General features: G+C 48.0%; 1 protein-coding gene across 1 annotated transcript in view; it reads left to right on the top strand.

The window, feature by feature from the left end:
* NUDCD2 (NudC domain containing 2) overlaps window positions 1-23,555 on the top strand; it is a 259,328-nt gene that overhangs the window by 149,419 nt on the left and 86,354 nt on the right. Inside the window, exon 3 of the mRNA XM_086931405.1 lies at window positions 18,786-18,937. Within this exon, the coding sequence (XP_086787531.1) occupies window positions 18,786-18,937 (152 nt within the window). The remainder of the gene's footprint in view (window positions 1-18,785; window positions 18,938-23,555) is intronic.

Raw genomic sequence — 23,555 nt, 5'->3', positions numbered from 1 at the left:
GATAGAGAAAGAATTGAACCTGGGTAGAGTTGAGGGCCCTCTCCCAAAGGAGTTACACGAAGGCATAGTCGTCTCCCCGCTGAGCGTGGTCCCCAAGAAAGAAGAAGGGCAATTCAGGCTGATACACCACCTATCATTTCCGGAAGGTTCCTCCGTGAACGACGGTATAGACCCCGAAGCTTGCTCAGTGGGCTACGCGTCACTCGACGACGCAATTGAGCTGGTGAAGGCGTCAGGCATAGGATCCCTCATGGCGAAAGCGGATATTGAATCAGCGTTCCGCCTATTGCCGGTCCACCCCTCCAGTTTTCACCTACTGGGTTTCCAATGGGGGAGGATGTGTTTATTGACAAAGCTATGCCCATGGGCTGCGCGATATCATGCGCCTATTTTGAGCAGTTCGCCACTTTCTTAGAATGGGCGCTTCATGACTGGCACCAGGAAGGTGGAAAACTGCACTACCTAGACGATTTCCTGTTCACAGGCCCGGCAGGATCCTCAGTGTGCGCTAGTACACTGGCAGCCTTCGAGGAATTAGCCAGGTCTCTAGGGGTCCCCCTCGCAAAGGAAAAAACGGCAGGCCCGACCACGAGACTCACGTCCCTGGGCATAGAATTGGATTCTATAGCAGGAACGACCAGGCTGCCTCCAGACAAAGTAAAGGAATTTCGCGAAGAGGTGTCGAAGCTACAGGGTCGGAGGAAAGCCACACTGAGGGATATCCAAGGAGTGATAGGTAGACTTAACTTCGCGGCTCGGGTAATCCCTCCCGCCAGGGTATTTTCTAGGCGCCTAACAGGGCTAACGGCCGGCGTCACCCACAAACACCACCACATCCGGCTGAGTGCAGGCGTGAAACAGGACCTGCAGGTGTGGGACGAGTTCCTACAAGATTTCAATGGGGTGCGGATTTGGAGAGAGGGGTGGGTGACGGCCGAACAGATAGCTCTTTACACGGACGCGGCCGGAAGCCTGGGTTTCGGCGCGGTCCTGGGAAACAGTTGGTGCGCCAGCCAGTGGCCGGATAAGTGGCATGCGCAGGGGCTCACTAGGAACATCACGTTTCTCTAGCTTTTCCCGATAATTGTGGCACTGACCATCTGGAAAGAAAATATAAAAAACCTGAAACTCACGCTTTGATCAGATAACATGGGAGTAGTGCAGGCCATTAACAGAGGCGCAGCGAGATGCCCTGACATGTTGAGGCTAATGCGGCGGTTAATTAAATTACAGCTGGAGGGGAATCTGGAGCTGAAGGCACGCCACGTGCCAGGGTCAGAGAACACGGCAGCAGATGCACTTTCCCGGTCCCAAATGAAGCGGTTCAGAGAAATGGTACCCGGGGCGGACAGGGAGATGACCCCCTTTCCGCCGTCCCTTTGGGACCTGGGGGAGTAGACTTATCCTGGCTAATAGGGCAATCTCTTACCGCAGAGGCAAACAGAAGATACAGGACATACGCGAGCACGGTAATGAGAGTTGGGGGCATAAAATCGCTGGAAGACAGGGCGGAAACTCGCACAGCAGTCGAGAAATTCGTACAATGGGCATTCAAGTCGAAGAAAACGAGATCGTGTGCCCAGGCGCACTTGTCCGCCATCGCCCATTTTGCCAGGCTTTACACAGGCGAGGACCCCACTACCTCGGCCTACCTAAAGACAGCCCTAAAAGGCTGGAGAAGGGTTGAAGGGAGAAAGAAGGACAACAGGCGTCCCATCGATTTCGCCAAGCTGGGGCTGCTCCTAGAAACCCTCGCAGGCATAATATCAGACAAATACGAGCTGCTACTATTTAGGGCGGCATTCACCACGGCTTTCTTCGGAGCATTCCGAATCAGCGAATTAGTAGCCCCCAGCAAGTCGGGCCCAGCACAGCAATGCCTGCAGGCGAGGGACATCAAACCAATGGCGAAGGCTGTGGAATTAACACTGAGACAGTCCAAGACAGACAGGGCAAGGAGGGGGACGACGATACGTCTCCATTGCATCCCAGAGGCTGGGCTCTGCGCGGTATGCTGGCTATTTAAGTACATGGGGGCTCGCCCAGCTGGCGAGGGCCCCCTCTTTAGACATAAGGATGGAAGGAACCTGAGTAAGTTCCAGTTTACAGCCATAATGCGCCAAGGCCTTGGTAAAGCCGGGTATCGCGCGGCATCGTTTGCCTCCCACTCATTCAGGATCGGCGCAGCGACCTCAGCAGCGCAGCATGGCATGCCAGAGGACAGGATCCAGGCGGTGGGCAGATGGCGCTCCAGGGCGTACAAGTCGTACATACGCCCTCACCTCGTATAAAAAAAAAAAAAAGGAAAACTCAAGGGGGGAGAAGGGGAGGTAGTCACTTTGGGATGCCGCACGGCAGGGTGATAGCCCCCCTTAACCACACCCGGTGCGCAGAAGGCCACCTAACGGAATGCTTTCTCTCGACAGGGGGGCGCCCGCGGCTGGTCTGGGTGGTGGGACATTCATTCGTGTCCCGAATGGAGTCTTGGTGGCGGCAAGTGGGTCACAGCACAAGCAGGCCCAAATCAACGTACATCCGCTGGATAGGGCAGCCAGGTATGAGATGGGAGCAGCTACTGCCGACGCTGGACGGCCTCATGGCAGATTCGGCCTGGCTGCCCGACGTCCTGATCATCCACCTTGGGGGCAACGACCTGACCCGGCTAGGGCGAAAAGCAGTCGGGCAGGCCATACAAAAGGATCTCACCAAAGCAGCAGCGTGGCTGGGCCCCACAACGGTAGTCTGGTCTGAAATGATCAGCAGGAAACATTGGAGAGGTGCTGATTCCAACAAGGCCGCCGATAACGCAAGGAGGAAATTAAATATCGCGACGCACAAGTTTTGCTTCGCCAATGGCCTGGAATCAATCCGGCACGGCCTCATCCACCCGGGCCGCCCGGAACTTTACGGGCAAGACGGGGTGCACCTCTCCGAAAAGGGGATGAAGGTGTTCTGGGATAACTTGTGGGGTGCAATGACACTCGCAGGTTGCAATTAAGCAAAACAGAAGAGAAAAAAAATATATAGATAAATAGATAAATAATAAGGTGGAAAAAGGTGGGAGCCATGAACCAGGTGCAGGGGGGAGCCGCAGTAAGACGTGAGCCTCCCTGCGGCGTGGCGGAAATCCTACACTGGTTGGCTAAGAAAACACACCGGCGGGCGGTGTGTAAGAGGATGGCCACTCACTTTTGAATGCCGCACGGCAGGGTGACGTGGCGGCATAAAGGAGGGGAGTAACAGGAGGAGACGGCACTCGTGGCCCAGACCCGGCCGGGCGGCAGGGCGCAAATGGTAGCGAGCTGGGGACCTAACTCCCGACAGGTAAGCTCCCCTCCGCAACACGCAGAGGGCGTGGGCAACCAACCACTGGAGCACCAATAGACTGGCAACAAATTGGTTTTTGTACAAGCCCCATTTTCGAACTAAGGAGGGCACAAAAAGATTGACACCTGTTATCACAAGATGGTGTCATAATTTGTAATATGCCATGTATGATTGATGATTACTGTTCGCAAAATGGAAGATTGCTTAAAACCAGTTTGTGTTATTAATATGTCTTTGGTTATTAATAAACTGCGGCCAACAACGACCACTACTAATACCAGTTATTGTTGGCTGACATTATTTCCCACCATTGGCAACAGCAGAATGCGGGGGCCGGTAAGTATGTATGCTTGGGTCTCCACGGAATAGGCACTTGCGAGGGTTATCGCAGAGGCCGCCGCACCCTCCCGTAGGGGGGGGGAGGCTTGAAGGCCGGCGCCATAATCCTCGTGGCGCCACCAGTGGGGTAAACTGGTTCTGGGCGCCTTGATGCGCCCAGGAACCAGCGGAAGCGGGGTGTGCACCAGCCAACCGACCGGAAGTAACCTTTTGACCTGAGCGCCCCCAAACGGCGCCCAATGGTCTACCTGACGTTATTTGAACCCCCCAATCAGGGGGACTCACCTGAGGCCTGCATGGAGGGCTCAAGAGGATTTAAGCGCCGCCGCCCTCCCAGCAGAAGCACAACGCCTTCGAGGAGCTGGGAGAACGGCGCGACAGCAACAACGACTGAAGCCCACCCACCCACACCTAAGGAACAGCAAAGTCGCAGTGCTGGATAAGGGAAGGGGCGTTAGCGGAAATCCTACACTGGTTGGCTAAGAAAACACACCGGCGGGCGGTGTGTAAGAGGATGGCCACTCACTTTTGAATGCCGCACGGCAGGGTGACGTGGCGGCATAAAGGAGGGGAGTAACAGGAGGAGACGGCACTCGTGGCCCAGACCCGGACGGACGGCAGGGCGCAAATGGGGGCGAGCTGGGGACCTAACTCCCGACAGGTAAGCTCCCCTCCGCAACACGCAGAGGGCGTGGGCAACCAACCACTGGAGCACCAATAGACTGGCAACAAACTGGTTTTTGTACAAGCCCCATTTTCGAACTAAGGAGGGCACAAAAAGACTGACACCTGTTATCACAAGATGGTGTCATAATTTGTAATATGCCATGTATGATTGATGATTACTGTTTGCAAAATGGAAGATTGCTTAAAACCAGTTTGTGTTATTAATATGTCTTTGGTTATTAATAAACTGCGGCCAACAACGACCACTACTAATACCAGTTATTGTTGGCTGACATTATTTCCCACCATTGGCAACAGCAGAATGCGGGGGGCGGTAAGTATGTATGCTTAGGTCTCCACCGAATAGGCACTTGCGAGGGTTATGGGCTCAATGGTAGTCTTCCCCTCAATTCGTCCAGTATGGACTACATTCCCAAAGCCTCTTGTATCTCTGTGGTCTAAAGCATTTTTAATCGCCTGCCATCTTTCCAGTTCCCATTCTGTTTTCGCCTGTGTGATGTTTTTTTATAAAAAAGACCTACTTTCCCTAAGAGTTGTATTATCACCCTCTATGAGGCATGTAAGGAACGCTCTCTTCGCGTCCCTACATGCAAGATTATACCAGGGATTTTTTTCTCTGGGTCGATTACTCACATTTGGTTTGTTACTATAAAAAAAGGTGCCAGGGTAGCAACCACATGCTGGTGTACTTTTCCCAACTCTACATTATCATCCTTACTAGATGCAGTGCATGCAAGAAGACTTGCCTTTTCAAGCATAGGGATGGCACGCGAGTACATTTCCATAATCGTATCTGGGGATTGAGTTATTACCCCCCAACGGATGCGCCGATCTCCCTCTGCCACTATTAAATTCTCGTGTTGGTTATGATCCAGGGCTTGTTCAGGTTCTAGTACATGTACTTCTAATATCAGAACCAAAGGATTATGGTCACTTTCTGCCCGAGGAAGGACACAAAACTTAACTGCTTTATGCCAAATTTCGGTATTTATAAAAATATAATCTATTATAGATTCCTGGGCAGGTTTATTAAATGTAAAATGCCCGGTATTATCGTCTGGGAACCGGCCATTGCAAGCCCTCAGCGAATGTGTAAGTGTTAGGGAAGTCAGTGGAAGGACCAAAGGGGTCCATCCCCTTATTGGATAAGCATTGGCCATGGGAATTGACAGTGTTACGTCCTCCTCGTAGGTAATCGATGATGACAGCCCGTTAAGGGGTTCAAAATAGCAGTTGAAGTCGCCACCAATAATGAGGGATACTTTTCCCGGAAGTGTGGCAAGTAAGGCCGCCAAATGATCCAGAGTTGGTGACGTGTGCCCATATTTGACTGGCCTCTAGTAAACATTATTAACGGCCAGATCTGGTAGATCTACCTTAGAGAGGAGGATGCATAGAATATCCGGTGTATGGGAGTCTATTCGCTTCACGGTAAACCCTAGGTGTGTACCCCCTGATGGTCTTCCTCTTGCACCTTTCACTGCTGCCTCACTATATGCTACAAAGCCCACTCTATGTAAGGGTTTAGGGGCCCAGGTTTCTTGAAAGAGACAAATCTCGTGAGCATCCACAAGATTACCCCAATCCGGCTGTTCTAGTTTACCCAATAATCCTGCTATATTCCATGAAATAATTTTTAGACAGTTAGAACTTGCTTCTATCTCACCCTCTGGATTCACCTCCTCTTCTTGCCTATCTGGGTTTATTATCAATCCTGAGTTGTCAACAGTAGCCATGGAAATTTGAGAAAGTGAGCCCTCCTCACCAGATATTGGACTTTTGGGTTTAAACTCAACTACCAAGTTACCCACGCCCTCACTTAGACTGGGTATGCTATTTTTCTTTCTTCTCTCATGCCCCAAGGCACCACTCCGCTCTGGCTGTTGGCCATGGAGCTCAACCCCCAGACCCATAGTAGAATCATCCAGGCAATTAGGCCAAGTTGGGTAGGATATATAGTTTGGCACTAGTCAGTCAACCATATTGAGAACACTGTATCTATTTCTTAAGGGGATGCAAGAGAGAAGACCAGAACCATCCACCTCGCTTCTGTTAGTAACATTTCCGGGTAGATGTCGCCCCTCCCAAATCCTTTCCTGATAGCCGGACATCTCCACACTTGGTGCCACGTTGTAAAAGTAACCAAGATCCAATGCCTGGATAGAGGTTTTCCAATTTTGGCGTAGCCCCTCAGAAATATGGCGCACTGCCTGTCTATCTCTGAAGTTAACCACTATACAGTTACCTGGTATATCTTTCTTCCTCCAACCTACCCAACTTTCTCTGCGAGCAAACAGGATTTGACTATGTATGTTTGGCAGAAGGGGTCTGTTGATATTCAACCAGTGGATGGTTTTGTTCTTTAGTTCAATGTATGATTCAGAGCTACCCTCGGCTAAGCCCGGGACCCCTGACAAAACAACCACATAAGGTGCTGACTCAGGGGGCAGATCAATGTGTGACAATGTATGCACGTAGTTATCAGATCCTTTTATATACCCCTCTGTGTCATTGTGGCCGGATCCATTTCCAGTGGTTGAGGTTGTTCTCTCCCACCCCTCACAGAGTCTTGATTTCCCAGGATACACCACCCGTATCAGAACTATGTCTTGTTGCAATTATCCCCCGTAGTATGCCTTCCCTTGGGTTAGGAGCATGGATATCAGAGGCCATGTTACTGCCACCCAGGCCTCTACATCCATCCATCCTTTGTTATACCCTTATCCTGACCTTTCACAGGAAGATTCTTCTGGGTGGCGACTCGGTTGGTTATGCTTGATTGTACGAATTTCACCAACCTATCCTCAATCGATGCAAGCTTGTCAAATAGGGATTGTAGGGAAGAAGTAATGAGGCCACCAATCTTTATCCAAAAACCCTCTTCCGTCGACGGCAATTGGTCAGCAGGAGGGATCATTGGTAAAGGGACTGCGGAGGGTATGTTCGTGTGTAATGATCCTGGGCTTAGGGGTGTAGCACTGGGCAAGCCTCCATGCTTGTTCAATTTAGGTATTTCGGGGTTTTCCCCTCAGTGTACCCCCTCCTTCCTTCCTCTTTGGAATTGCCCCTGTGGTATTGACAGGTTGGGCAAGCCTTCCGGGATTGCCCCCGCTAGTGCACAGATGGTTTCCTGTTCATCAATAATAGCCTGTGGATTATTACATACAGTTCTACTTGTCTGGTTAGACTCCCTGTGGGTCAAAACGGGCACCTCCTCCTGCAGCGGGTAATTACCACTTAAGTGTAAGGCTCCAGGGACTGTTGCCTTGCAGTTGGTCCTCTCTGGGGTTCGTGCCAAGATCAAATCACCCATGGATGAGCGTTTAACAAATTCAAGTTCCTGGGAGACGCGACGCTCAGTTATAGCAATTTCATGGGCCAGCACCGAAGTAGCCCTTGTAATAAACTGGTCCAAAGTCCCTGCTACATGCCCGCACATTGGAGCTTTCCTGTCCTTTCCCTCACGGCCAGGCATTACAGACGGATGAAATTCTGTGTTTGTAGTCCGAGGAAAAATAATAGTAACTGGTATATGGCAAATGACTCACCTTGAATACGCAGAAGTTAGAGGGGGAGCCCAGCCCAGCCTCCAACGGGCACAAACGGGCCCGGCCTTCGCCCGGTGCTCGTACCGGGCAGCGGGTGCCGCGAGGAGAGAAGTAGCGGCTGTGGGCGGGAGCACAGGTGGCATCCGTCAAGGGGCTCCTGGGACACGAATTCCGCCAAAACACTCGAGTCCCTCCAACAAAGTCTCCTCCGGCAATGCAGCACGAGGGAAGTAGCTGCTGTGGGCGGGAGCACAGGTGGCGTCAGTCAAGGGTCTCCTGGGACGCGAAGTGCACCCAAACACTTGAGTCCCTCCAACAAAGTCTCCTCCCTTAATTTTACCATATGGACACCTTGGACACACTCTGATCTCTACCCTTTTGATTCTAATATTTTTTGCTATTTTTAATAAACCCTATGTAAGTTTCTTAAAAGCTGCACTTGGGGTAGAGCAGATGTTCAATTTCAAATAAATGTTACCCCAGATCTTACATACAATTTTAGTGCAACCTTCTAATTTGAAGACCATGTTTCAAGTCAATTTGAAAGCTTTTTAGGCATGCCAATTGTTTCATCCATGTCTGCAGAGTTCTACTGTTTTTGTGTTTATACACTTTCCTATGCTTTTATGTTCAAACACTTTCCCATACTAAAGTCCTATATCATTTATGATTACTCATTAGGCACTTAGCACACATGCCTAAATTTGTTTTTGCACTTACACTACACAAAGTTCTGGTAGCCCTCAACAGATTGTCAGAAATGTTAAACCTTGTGTGTTGGAAGGAGCATTTGTGTTCTTAAAATATCTGGTGTGGTAGGCTGATCTTGCTAATTCATTTTGGGGTGTATTCAGCCTAAAAAACGAAATGTCCCAACTTAAGAAGTGGGGTTGCCTCCCAAATCATCATCATCATCATGGACATACCTCAAACCCATAATACTACATGAACCCTGTTTGGGAGCGACCGGAGACACTATTCATATAAAAATCTGGTCTTTCCTCTACTTTGATATTTAATTAAAAATATTACTGAAATGGAAAAATGCACAAGCACATAGAGATAACAGCTCACTCACATAAAATAGATGTGCACTATTATGCTATGAATAGCTGTCAATGCGAGATGAATGCGGCCTAGTCGTGCTAACTGAAATATTTTTAAATTATGCATTATTTTGTAACGTGTAAAAACGTGCTTGCATTAGTACTACTGCCAGACAAGTTAAAAACTGTTCCTGGAGTAAGTTACAAACCACACGTATCCATTCACAGGTACATTGCTAGAGAAACACATAGGAATTAGTGGGGCAGGGAATGACCATGTCAATACAATGACCAACACAATGACCAACACCTACAATTAAAAGATAAAATGGTCACATAGCTTTAGAGCCTGGAGGCACCTATACAAATCACTTTGTAAAAATATTTCAAAAATAAAAGAAGTAAGATTCATTTAAAAATTATCATTTAGCTTTACACAGTGCAGCCACCCGTACAAATCACACTATAAAATAAATAAAATACAAATAGCTATTTAACTTTAAACATTTCTGACACATATACAAATCACATTGTAAAATAGTAAAGAAGTACATTTCTAAAATGGTCTTATTACTCCACGGATTGCAGACACCCATAGGTATTATTCTAACAATATCAACCCGACAGATGCAGATCATTAAAAATACATAAATGATCAACTCTTCCCCCCACCCCCACCAATAGCTGCTGTCCGAATCGACACATTTTGCAGCTAAAGGAGAAGAGTGCAGATCCCATGGCGTGCCCTGTATTTATATGCTTGCACTTGTGGTGATTTTCACATGCATGTTATTTGTTCCCAGGTGATGTCTACTTCCCAATTCCTTTAAATGTATAGTTCTACAAGGCGTATTCCCAGATCTCAGACTGTGTAACATTTGGCCAATTTATACAGAAAATGGCTTTAAAGAGGGAAACAATTTAGCTTAGCCGTAAATCTGTGTGCGGAGATCGCCACACGTACCTGTTCTTTTCTTACCTGGCCTGTAGTCTCAAGCTAGAATAGGATAGGGCCCAACAAAGGTAAATGTTCTCAGCACGTGGCTTTGCCTAAACAGAATGAAATTGCTTTCTGGTGTTTTGCAACATTTATTAGTGAGTGTGTGTTTGTGTGTATGTGTGTGAGTGATAAGGTGTGGATGGACTGGATAACATTTCGTACCCTTACTTACAAGTGTCTGGGCCGCTAGTCTTGACATTTGCCAACACCACCTTTCCTACCTCCTGGTTATTAATGCCAACGTTGAGGAGCTAAGTGTTCTGCCCAGGTGAAGGGAAAGTGACAAGAATTGTTTCCTGTCCAACCTGCAGTCAGCCAGAACAGTTGGCCAGTTCAAAAATTTGAATTTCTCACCCTGAAGTGGTCATTGAAAGATAAATTCAATGTCAAATTTTATATTACCAAATTCTCTTTGTTATGCTTTAGTTATTGGTTTTCTACAGCTATCATTCTGCCATTGATATGGCTTTGTGCTCCTTCAGTAATCTTGTGGCTTTCCAACTGGTTGCAGAGTTACTTTTGCACAGTCTTCCACACCTGATGATTATCATGTTATAGTCCTCTTCTCAATTAGCTGGCTGTCTTTATTGAACTGTGGGTGGATGATTTTGGTGTACGAGGTTGAAGCAGGGGAGCTTTGCCAGTTCATATAAATTACACTGATCACAGTGTCACAAACCACAAAAGAATTGGCATCGGGTCTTGCTAAAACACTTACAAAGTGCATTCTGTGAATTTGCAACACCTATTAGAGCTTTGTCAGTAACTTAGCAAGACATGTTGGCTATTTCCATGCTTAATACCCACATATAGATGTAATTTAGGCACGAAGAATACTTTTCAATACCAATTGCATTTTTTATTGACGTTTCGTTGGCTACTTCAGTGCAAACAGTTGCCTATTTTTCCATGCTGTCTGTGAGATATACATTAAGTCAACACTTTTGCTCAGGCACTTTGCATGCTGTAAGACTTTGCCTGACGGTAGCGGTGATATTTGCTCTTAGGAGCCATAATGCCACAAAAAACGTCTGTGTTTTTTAAAGCATTAGGAAAATTAAACCACCTCTAAAAAATACCCGAATAAAAAAGCATGACAATTCTGCTCTTATGCTGAATACCCAAAAGTGATTTAAGACTCCGACTGAAGAACAATGGTTCACATTTATTAAATGATAGTGGTTCTCAGCCACTACCTAAATGCTGTACCTTCAGGGAAATAACCTAGATTAATCAGGAGGGTATAAAAGAGGCCTTTGATTTAAAACACATATAATGTTTAGTTTACAGGTGAATACTGACCCAGGTGTTGATTCAGACCTCCTGAAAGGAAACGAACAAAGTAAGCGACTTCCTCATTATGATGAAGAAAAATATATTACTGCTATGTCTTCCAGTATTTTAGATGGAAACAGACCCCTGTTTGGCCCCATATTATTTTCGCATCAATTGTCATAGGAATGGGCTCAATGGGCCATACTGATAAATATATCACATGTCGATGTTCCCTGTTAGATAAATAGATTTGGAATAGGCCTAAAGCTGAACGCCACTGTCATTCTGTACCAAGCCATGATGTGGCAATTCCACAAACTGATCACCAATTGATCCTAAATTAATGTATTTCTTCATGAAATGTGGAAAAGAATAAGCAAGAAGAGTATATTCAGAGGCTGAACTTCATTCGAATGTAAACTCCTGGATGCCAAGGGACTCATTGCTGACATATTTGAATTGACCGACCAGAACTAAGGAGTAGGTACCCCAAAAATGTTTATTTGTGCACAAAAAGCTGTATGCTTTATTAGTAATGCAGATGTTATGATTTCCCTGGTACAAAGTAGGATTTTTTTTTAAGTCATTACAAAAACAACTGAGAGGGCTTGCTTTGTCTGAGCTACGTTCAGCAGTGCCTGGCATTTTATTTGGGCATTCGTTTGTTACAGAAATAACTAAATGTGTAACCACATTCATTTATGTGTGCTCTGTATCAATCAATCAAAGGCATTTATACCGCGCACTACTCACCTGGAGGGTCTCAAGGCGCTTGGGGGGGGGGGGGGGGGTCCGCACTGCTCAAACAGCCAGGTCTTGAGCTTCTTCCTGAAGGAGAGGTGGTCTTGGGTCAGGCGTAGGTCGGGAGGGAGGGGGTTCCAAGTCTTGGCGGCCAGGTGGGAGAAGGACCTTCCTCCTGTTGTCGCTCTGCGGATGCGGGGGACGGCGGCGAGGGCGTGACTGGTCGAGCGGAGATGGCGTTTGGGAGCGTAGAAGTTGAGGCGGCTGTTGAGGTAAGTCGGGCCTTGATTGTGTAGGGCTTTGTGTGCGTGGGTGAGGAGCCGGAAGGTGATTCTTTTGTTGATCGGGAGCCAGTGCAGGTCTCTCAGGTGTCTGGAGATGTGGCTTCGTCTGGGGACGTCGAAGATGAGTCTCGCCGAGGCGTTCTGGATACGCTGGAGTCTCTTCTGGAGCTTGGCGGTGGTTCCGGCGTAGAGGGCGTTGCCGTAGTCCAGACGGCTGGTGACGAGGGCCTGGGTGACCGTCTTCCTGGTCTCGGTGGGGATCCACCGGAAGATCTTACGTAGCATGCGCAGGATGTTGAAACAGGACGAGGAGACGGCGTTGACTTGTCTGGTCATGGAGAGGGAGGAGTCCAGGATGAAGCCCGGGTTGCGTGCGTGGTCTGTCGGTTTGGGTGCGTTGCCCAGGGCGGGGAGCCACCAGGAGTCGTCCCAGGCGGAGGGTGAGGAGCCCAGGATGAGGACTTCCGTCTTGTCTGTGTTCAGTTTCAGGCGGCTGGTCGTCATCCACTCGGCCACGTCTTTCATCCCTTCGTGTAGGTTGGCTCTGGCGGTGGCGGGGTCGTTGGTCAGGGAGAGGATCAGCTGGGTGTCATCGGCGTAGGACATGATGTTCAGGTTGTGTTGGCGTGCGATGGCCGCAAGGGGGCTCATGTAGACATTGAAGAGGGTGGGGCTGAGCGAGGAGCCCTGAGGGACGCCTCAGATGACTTTCGTGGTTTCTGATCTGAACGGGGGGAGGCAGACTCTCTGTGTCCTTCCGGCGAGGAAGGAGATGATCCATTCCAGTGCCTTCTCCTTGATTCCGACGTTGCTGAGGCGCTGCACTAGGGTGCGGTGGCAGACAGTGTCGAATGCCGCGGAGAGGTCCCGGAGGGTTCGGATGTCGTCAGTGGCAGCGATGAGGGCGGTCTCGGTGCTCTGGTTGGCCCTGAAGCCTGACTGAGATGGGTTGAGGGATCCAGTCGTCTCGAGGAAGGTTGCCAGTTGCTTGTTGACGGTCTTCTCGATGACTTTGGCTGGAAAGGGGAGGAGCGAGATGGGGCGGTAGTTCTTGAGTTTGGTGGGGTCCGCCGTTGGTTTCTTTAGTAGAGCGCTGAGTTCGGCGTGCTTCCAGCTCTCAGGGAAGGTGTCGAAGGAGGTGTTGATGATGTCCCGCAGGTGGGGTGCGATGACAGCGTCGGCCTTGTTGAAGACGTGGTGAGGGCAGGGGTCGGTTGGAGATCCGGAGTGGATGGAGTTCATCGTGCTGATGGTGTTTTCGAGGTTGGTCGGTGTCCAGGCGTTGAGGGTGGTGGTGGGGGGCGTTGGTGTGGTCGTGGGGAGCGTTGTTTGTGTGCTGAAGCTGTTGTGTATGTCAGCGATCTTGTTGTGGAAGTAGGAGGCGAGGGAGTTGCAGAGGTCTTGCGATGGGGTGATGTCGTTGGTTCCGGCGTTAGGGTTGGAGAGCTCTCTCACGATGTTGAAGAGTTCCTTGCTGTTGAGTGCGTTGTTGTCCAGCCGGTCCCTGAATGTTTACAATTAGATTTTTTCTTTGTGGGTCAGAACAGATGTGTTGCTTGAACAAGTCCAATCTGTATTTCTCCTACACAATCTGGGCATTATAATAACAAAGATTCCTGCCTCATTTCATGTACTCAAATAGAATTCTAGGGTTTATTATTTATCCCATAGCATGTACATTTTAGCTATCTCAAATAAAAATGGCACTGATTGGACACGAACTACAAAGACTCCTGTACAAATCCCATACCCCTCAGAGGCTGAAAGCCAGGTAACACACTTATTAACCTTTCAATTCAGGCAGTATTTACAGGCCCCTAATATTTGCAGGACCATTCTGAGACTAAAAGTTCAGCTATTCAGAAAAGGGACATCCTACTTTGAAATGACACCTTTAGAACTGGAAAGAATACAATAAATTGTTATTGGGATGCCATAGAAGGGTGAAACTGCAGAGCAATATTCAGTACTTTCTCAAATCTATTTGAATGAGTTGCAGGTTTGAAAGGATGGGTAGAACGCTCTGCTGCCAGTTATCAACTGGAGGTTCATGATCACATGTAGACCAAAATGCATAAATCATTCAGAACTGCTTGCAGTTTCCGTTGACTCTTACTGAACTTGTTTTCAGTTGGAGACCAGATCTGTCTGTGACATGTACAGATGTCTTCCTACAGGATATGTACAAAGACTTCTGTAATGCGTTCCCTCCATTTTTCATGAGCTTGATGTGTGTGTTTGTGTGTGTGGCTTAAATCAGGTGGCAGAAAGCACCAATCTGCATCGTGATACCTTTTTGTTAATCCCATGTGTGTTTTTCCAGGCCATCTGGAACGACCATAAGGTCTCCTAGCTGTCTTTACTCTCTTGCCAGATCGTCTAATGAACTTCCTTGGTTTTTTCCCAACCTAATTCTAACAAAGAATATAGAATTAATGCTTGGAAGATTTAGTCTGTGCCTGGAATTCCCCACGGCTATTATCAAGATCTGTCTACTTCATTAAGATTCCTGAACGCCTGGTACCGATGAAGAACATGAGCCCTTTTCAGATTCATGGTATTGCTGGTGAATGGATGCAGCTTCCAGTACAGTTTTGATGGAGGTCGCAGACCTTGTTAATTTTTCCAGGTCATCACTTAACATGTGAATGACAACCCCTCTATTGTGCTAACTCATGAGAGAGTAACACCACCCAAACCTAAGTTACGGAAGTGTTCTCCTTTACTAAAGGCGGCTCCACCGCAGCGGCGGAGGAGCGAGACACCACTGCTCTCAGAGCAGTGCAAACGAAAAATAAAATGATAGTAACAGAACTTTATTATCTGCTTATTTTTAGCGGAGCTTGGAGCCATAATAGGGTGGGACGGGGCTGGGCTTGCCGCGTCAGCGGGAGGAGGTGTGGTATAATGTGCACCTTAAGTGTGCATGATGGTTTGGCCAGCTCTCTTGTGTCGGCCAAACTGTCATGCGCACTTCGCATGTTCGCCACCAGGCTGTATTGCACAGCCTGGGTGGAGAACATGCACAGGCTCCCACTCCCTGTCTGAATAAGTTCCAATGCCTCACCCCGCCACTGTTCCCTACCAGCGACCACTGGCCTTTACAAGCCATTAACCTGGTATTATAAATGTTTTCACAGTGGTATAATAGCCCCACATGTTTTCTGCAGTTTGTGTGGGTTTACTGCAAAGTGAACAAGGTTACTATGTCCTATTTCGTTTGAGTGAGTTTCAAATATCCAAGCATCATCTTTATCTATAAGACCATTTACTCTATATGTTTTCTTTCTGATCACAAGGTGGACTAAAACAAATACTGGTGTAGAAAATCTTTAACTCTCGAAACATTGCAAACTATATGTAGTTCTTTGTTCAAAAGAATGAGTTGAGGAAAAGTTTTCTCAGATGTTCTCCTCTTCCCAACTTCTTATCTTATTTAGGACACAGCAGTCCCATGTATTGTATCCCATTTCAGCTTGATCGGTCAGGTGAATTCAAGCAAGACCCATATGTACACATTAAGGGTTTTGGTGTTCACGCCTCCAAAGGAGCTATGTATTCTAAAGAATTTTGTCCCGGATCATGTTTTACATTTTATTAGTGGCAGACTGATGAGGTCACATTGTTTTTGGAACATTTTATTTAGGCCAGTGGTGAATGTGGGTATGGCAGTAGTTGCTATGATTTAAACAAGCAAAATATGATCCTCTAGTCTTGACATAAAATGTGGGTTTTTCTAGATTATAGTGAAAGAAAATCTTGAAATTCTTAAAGACACTAAGGTATGTTTTATCACATCTGTCTCTTTTCTAGATATTATTGAAAATATGATTATAAGACTCCCCCCAACCCCAAATGTTTTCCAATTCGGATTCGGATTTCATGCTTGTTCACCAATGATTACACCAGTTCCTGGGCTGGCCTGAAAAAGATCAGTTAACCTCAAACTGAAGTATTGTGGTCTTCTACAGGATAACTGCTTTCATTCCGTTATTGGTTTGTGTGCTCCCAAAAGTTACCCAACTATTTACATCAAGAAAAGTGGTGCAACTTATATGATTGAGGACCATTACAGACAATGTAGAAATGTTCTTAATTGCTGCAAGAAAGACTGGTATTCGTCTCTCTTCTGAAGGTTTCTGGGGAAATTGGCTGCTACTTAGTGAAAACATCACTCCAGGTTTTTAATACAATTAGGGCTTTCCTTCACCATTGACTAGGAAAAATTAGAGATTTTCGACATAAAAACTATTGATAAAGGACTAAAGAGGGTGTGGAAATAATTACAAAGAATGTATCATTTCTTAAGCACGAAAAAAAGAGTAAGGGTTAAACTTTTATGTGGCAGTCAGGATTAATTATGTTATTTAAAGGAGGTCTGCTGGAAAAATGTGGCGGGAGTCGCAGTCGTCGGTCATCTTGCGTATCAGTAAACAAGTCGATTAATACTTGGAGATTAGGTCTACCAGCACCAGCTATGTTTCTTTTATCGTTGTGGTCATCATGAAACTCCAGTAATATTCATGGTCCTGGGAATGGTCTTGCATACATGTGAAACAAGAGACCAAAATGTCAATGTATGTTCCACTGCCCACACAGTAATGAATGGATTTCTAGATCAAGTGATATGTAGAAAGAACTGATTCTATTGATTAAGAGAGTGGAATTTACATATGTTAATCTACGATTTTCCAAGAAGGACTTATGTTTTACTGTATGTGATTAATGTATGTTGGGTTACATATGTTTAAAGAATCCTACTAGTATTATTTTGATTTAAGTTCAATAGGGAGAAACTCTGGTCTGTTATGCTAGAGATGGAAGCCAACCCACATACCGTTTTCTTCTTGCACGATTGATTTATACAGCAATTTGACTGCTTCAGTGAGATTTGGGGATGGGAGAGAATGCACAGAATCTTTTAAGCTTAACTGGGGAGTTCTCTAAGGCTGCATTTTGGCCCCTTTTTTGTTTATACACCAACAGCCTTGAGAAGTCACTGATCGAAGTAGGTCAAGATCTGCCCAGAGTTGGTCCCCGTCTGATCCCTTTGCTGCTGTATGCAAATGAGGCTGTCCTCATTTTACAAACTGCCTGTGGCTTAGACATCTTGCTCAACCAGTTCATGGAATTTGTGGACAGCCTCCATCTAAACACCAACTTCACGAAGTCCATCTGATCCTGGTGCTCCGAGGAGCAATCAGCATAACTGATTTGGGCCTCAGGGCACCAGGATCAGTTTGTACAGCTTTCAGGGCAATCCCCTTAGCGGAGTGAAATATTTCCTTATTTCAGAGTTTTATTTGACTCTTCTCTATCTTGGCTCCCTCTAATATCAGCAAGAGGTCACCTGTTTCCCTGGAACATTGCTTCTGTGTTTAACTTTGACTCTAAGTAGGACCTAAATTGTCTCAAGGCTATGATTGATATATACAGAGCCAAATGTGTTTCTATTGCTTCTTATGGCAGCGACATATGGGGGTACACTAATTTATCCTCGATGCAAATCCTTGAAAATAAGTTCTTAAGAAACCTACTCTCACTCCCCACCAGATTTCCTATTCTGTAATTGTCAATGAGGAATTGTGGATTTGGTATCTAGAGGACATCTAGATGGCACAACCCTTACTCTCCTGGATTTCGGTGTGGGTTTGCCCAGTCAAATTTTTCAATCGCTCCATTGGCCTTAGATTGTTCGGCTAGCATTCTGTGGATTAGATGCAATAAGGCTGGCTTTATTAGGCTGGGGCGCCCTAATATGTGTAATCTCCTTGAAACCGTTGCACTGCACCAAACGTATTCTTTCAACATAATTCCTGGCACCATCATGCAAGCAATTGCTCCAAGCCATCCAGTAGGCTAAGCGTTTCCCACCTCAGAAACACACCCAGAGAAAGCTATACTCACATATTGCCCTATCTCAAGAATACACTTTACACTCAACTGCAGGCACAACTATGCCTACGAAATGGCCCCAATTCATGTAGTTGCTTTGTTAACTTGTGTTATGTTCTATGTCTCTAAGAATATATTAAAGCTGCTCAGAATGTCAGTTTCAAATACCTTAGAACTACTGCCTATATCCCCGACTATTACCTCTACCTCATCTGTCAGAGCCTGCCTTCTGTTGTTTTTCGTTGGGCACACCACATTGCTTGTTGGGAAATCTCAGACTAACAAACCCCTAACAATATTGACTATAGGTATTGGGACGTCGGAGTACTGTATCATTCAGTTTTCTGCATTGGATGCAAATTATGTGTCAAGAAATGTACGTTTTGTGTCTAATTCAATGGAGATTAACGTTTTAAAATAGTGAGAGTAAATGCAAGCAATTTGTCGGTTTTTTTTCTTCTCCCAGAAACAGGCACTTTATTGCAGGAGTAAAATGTTTGGGTTGCAAAGAATGATTGTGACTTTGTTTTTTCGCTTCACCCCTGCACCTTCGTAAAACCTAGTCTGTGTATTTTTCAGGATATTTTGTTTTGAGTGCTGCACACAGGAACATGTCTGATTGTGCCTTCTCTTTTTCCAACAGAGGATCGAAAGCTGATCCGCATTGTTCTAATGAAATCAAACCGAGATGCAGGAAATTGTTGGCCATCGTTGTTGGAAAACGAATATGCAGCAGATCCCTGGATGCAGGATCAGATGCAGAAAAAACTCACATTGGAGAGGTTCCAGAGAGAGGTCAGTGCATCAGGGCTTACATCCAGGGCACGAGTCCTAAAAAAAGAAGTGGGGGGACGCTGTCACCGGAAGTGATGTCACAACACAAAGTGACGTCACGAAAGGTAGCTTGAACCATCAGGCTCATTGTCTGGGGAGAAGTGTGAGTGCATGACACTGTGTAGGTGGAGTGTTAGTGTGCATTGTGTGAGGTGAAGTGTGCATCAGATTGTGTCTAGACACAGTGTGAGTGTGCATTGTGTGTGTAGATGAAGTGTGCATCAGAATGTGTCTAGCCACAGTGTCAGTGTGCATGCGAATGATTGTGTATAGGCAGAGTATGAGTGCATCAAATTCTGCCCAGTTGAAGTGTGAGTGTGCATGAGATTGTATCCAGGCGGAGTGTCAGTGTGCCTGAGAACGATTGTGTCTGGGGTGCCAGAAACCATGAAATTGTGTCCAGGCGAAGTGTGAGTGTTCAGATATTGTGCCTAGGCGGAGTGTGGGTGTTCATTGTGAATGTGCATGAGATTGTGTTGAGGCAGAGTGTGAGTGAGATTGTATCCTGGCGGCGTGTGAGTGAGATTGTATCCAGGAGGCGTGTGAGTGTGCGTGAGATTGAACCCAGGAAGCGTGTGAGTGCAAGCGCAGGGGTGCCTGGGAGACCCCTATCTGAGTGTGCGTGAGCCTGCGGGCAAGAATGCAGCTGATTAAACCCAGGCTGTCCGGCCTCGCGGCGGAGCCGGGCCTGCTGCTTTGAGTGCTCGGAGCTAAGCGCCCCACAATGCTGCAGCCAAGATGCACCCCTGCATCTGAAAGGGCCCTCGTGCTGAGAACCACTAGCCCGCTTTGTTTTGATCTCGCATATGCATAGTGACCTGCACAAAAGCCCTGACAGGGCCTGATGTGCCAGTCGTCATCTTCGAACAGAATAGTGTGAAGTTGCGTGAAGTGAGGCGCCCCCACCCCCAACCCGACATTAGTGCCCACACCGCCATCACTCGCTCCACTTGTACCCACTCCATTCACACCAAGAAGACTCATGAGACATGCTTGTGGGAAAACGGTGGTGCAGGTTTATTTGCATACTACAGCAGATAGGTGGGTCATCTTACAGGCGATCCAAGACGGCAGCCCCTCGCTGACCCGCCTGCCTAATTAGCCAATTTGCACGGTAAGTCGATGCTCTTGACGGTGCAATACCTTTAATGGTTATCTCGTTTACTCCCGCCCCCCCTGTCGGGGCGGAGCGATGAGGCACACCCCCGGTCGGTTTAGGCCCCCCGACCGCCCGAAGGACTAACGGGGCGCCGACGTTGCTTCCTGGAACCCCCTCGGCTCCAGGTTTTTGGCTCGGGCACCCCTACTGTGCCAGGCAGAAGTATTGCTGTCTCCTTCTGCCGCAGAGGTACCCTTACTGTCCATCTGCTTCCAGATCGCCCTGTGACTCCGCCTGCAACACAAAAAAGACCATTAATTGTTCACACCAACCTGCTGCTCTGCCGCTGGGTCTGGGCCAGGGCGGGAACAGCGCAGAGTAGTCCAGCTAACACGCGGCGGAAAGAGGAAGTGCTGAACCGGGCTGGCCTAGATAAAGGCCCTAAGCCCGCCTACCCCCTACATGCCGCGCCTGCATTGGCCACCTAACGGGGGGGGCGGCGCCCTGCCTGTCGCGCTGGTGACGTTTTGCTCGCGAGGCATGTGTCACTAAGACGCTGTCTCGCGTTACCTCCCCTTCGTGTCGCGCGGCCAGCGGCATAGTGCCCACACCGCCATCACTCGCTCCACTTGTACCCACTCCATTCACACCAAGAAGACTCATGAGACATGCTTGTGGGAAAACGGTGGTGCAGGTTTATTTGCATACTACAGCAGATAGGTGGGTCATCTTACAGGCGATCCAAGACGGCAGCCCCTCGCTGACCCGCCTGCCTAATTAGCCAATTTGCACGGTAAGTCAATGCTCTTGACGGTGCAATACCTTTAATGGTTATCTCGTTTACTCCCGCCCCCCCTGTCGGGGCGGAGCGATGAGGCACACCCCCGGTCGGTTTAGGCCCCCCGACCGCCCGAAGGACTAACGGGGCGCCGACGTTGCTTCCTGGAACCCCCTCGGCTCCAGGTTTTTGGCTCGGGCACCCCTACTGTGCCAGGCAGAAGTATTGCTGTCTCCTTCTGCCGCAGAGGTACCCTTACTGTCCATCTGCTTCCAGATCGCCCTGTACTCCGCCACAGCTCTGGATGAGGCCTCCGCCGATGACAGAGTCCCCCCCACAACCATGGCGGGACTAAGTCCTGGGCCTTCATTAGCGTAACAATTATGTTTCTGGCTCGGTGATAGCCCTCTCGCCACTACCCCGGTGACGTGCCCGAAGTGATTGTTACCTGATGTTCCTTGAAAACGTCCGCTGTCACGCACTCCTAGAGCCGCCCGCGCCGAGCCGAACCTGTACCGAGCCGAACCTGTAAAACAGCACGAGTTACTTCACCTGTATCCCCACACGACCTCCTCCTACCTAACGCGAACCCGCGTTCCCGCTGCCACGACTCATGACGCTTTGGCCAAATATATTACCTGGCGTCCTTGAATATGGCCACCCGATCACTGCCCGCAATCCCCGCGTATCTTGTGAAACCTGAATGCCCTGTGCAGTTGATGCTGCCGATTATGCCCACGCGCTCGTCGAAGCTAAACTCGACTCTTGGTCCTCCTAACGAAACGGACAAGATGAAGGGAAATGGCAACAGGTGATTAGATCATAACATATGGGCTCATGACAAGCGTTCTCGCAACGTTAAATGCAGGAAAAAAAAAAAAAATAATAAAACTACCCTGCAAACGAAAACCCATGAATAAAAACAAAACTTAACAACACCGCCACCTCCCTATTGTTGGAGCAACCCTAGTGTTACTTTTAAAACTTCTGCGTTTGTGCCTCTCCTACCAAGTCCCCAGAGCTATACTGCCTACCAGTGATTTTTACCAGTGATTCTATTTACTTTGGTATCCCCATGCAGCCTTTGAGGGGCTCAGCTCAACTTCAACATCCTCGCTTTTGCCATTATCTGATTTCCTCATAAAAAGAAACGTTTGCATTAGTATAATGCTCACCTGTACAGTACACATGTAAAGATTTGTTCCTATTTGAGAAATGTTCAGACACCTTAGGGTCAAGTCAACGCTAATTAAACGCATAAAGAAAATTAAATAAACTGCGCCTAACAGCCCCGACACAGCCCGACTGCGCGTAAACTCGGAGGTGCCGCTAAACTAGTGTAATCAGAGTTTGAGAACACCGAAATAACTGAACTCACCCCGCCTCCGCTCCTCCGGGGGGGGGCTCAAGAGAACGAGAAAACTAGCTCCCAAGCGCAGCTAGGGTCGCAGAAGCTGCACCCTGAAAACACCTGCGCTCCTAACGCCAGGCCCCCAGCGCTACCATGAGGTTGAAACGCCTTACGGCACCAGAAGATTGCACAAGCACGAGCAAACAGAAACATTTGGTCACTCACAGGATTTCCTAGTACTGCGTCCGAAGCCTGAAAGTCTGCGGCCCCACAACAATGAAGCCTTGGCGCTCCCAGGTTACATCGCTAGACTAGGAATATAACCTCGCGGTATGCTTACAATGCTCTGCTCATTCCGGTCAAATGACAAAATAGTGCCTGACCGAGTAGCGGAAGTCCAGTGAAAACACTGCGGAGGCTTATTGCTCAGTACAGAGTCAGCAGAGTGCACAAATGAAGGGTGCACAAAGTTAAACAAATAAAACCGAATAAAATTACAGCGAGTAATGGGTATAATGTGCAAATCATGCATACGAAATAATGTAAGTCTCTCCCTGCGCAAGCCTCGGGAGGACTTCACCGCAGGCTCTCCCCATAAACACCACAAGCGCACGCCACATCCCGTCGTTCGCGGGCTCTCCGAGGAGCCAAGAGTAACTACATGCACACATCTTGCTAGACCAGGCGCACCCAGAAAGGGTCGGGGCCAACCGAAATGTTGCAAATGGCGCCGCCGGACCTATAGGGTCAATCACCTCCTCTTTGTCACGCCGCGCCCCCTTGGATTGTAATAAAGCCGGGCGTAATCGACCCCTTTGGAGCTAAACACGCTGCACCCTCTGCAATAACCCTTCCTCTAGGCTTACAATGCACATTGGACCCGGCTGGTTTTGAAAGCCTTTAAGTGTGTTCTAGTCTATGCCCATTTGCTCTGATTACGTCCTGAACTACAAGCTGTCGCCAAACGCGCAATTGTCCGCGCGCGGGATAACAGAGCCCATGTAAGCTGTGACGACGCGCGCGCCAACATGATAACGGCTCCATTTTACTCTTCACACGCCTATACCACGAAGGCCTAAAAGCAACAACTAGGAGACGCTCTGGCCCTCAGTACCCCGACAGTGCTGATAAGATCGTTAGCAAATGCGGGGGCCGTGCACCGAGACGCGACATGGACGGCTCAAGCGTGTTACACCACAAAGGGCGGGTGTGTTCTCAAAAGCTCTCTAACGCCGCCCGAAACGACCCTCCCCGCATGCTCTCCTTATGCCCTCAGCCACACAAACCGCTGCTCGGCATCACAAAAACCCCACTTAGAGGCGTCATGCCGATGATGCACCATTAAATCGTA

Source organism: Lissotriton vulgaris, chromosome 7, assembly GCF_964263255.1.
Source record: "Lissotriton vulgaris chromosome 7, aLisVul1.2, whole genome shotgun sequence".
Classification (NCBI taxonomy): domain Eukaryota; kingdom Metazoa; phylum Chordata; class Amphibia; order Caudata; family Salamandridae; genus Lissotriton; species Lissotriton vulgaris.
The sequence above is the reverse complement of the archived record's forward strand: the minus strand, read 5'-3'. Positions and strand labels throughout refer to the sequence as shown.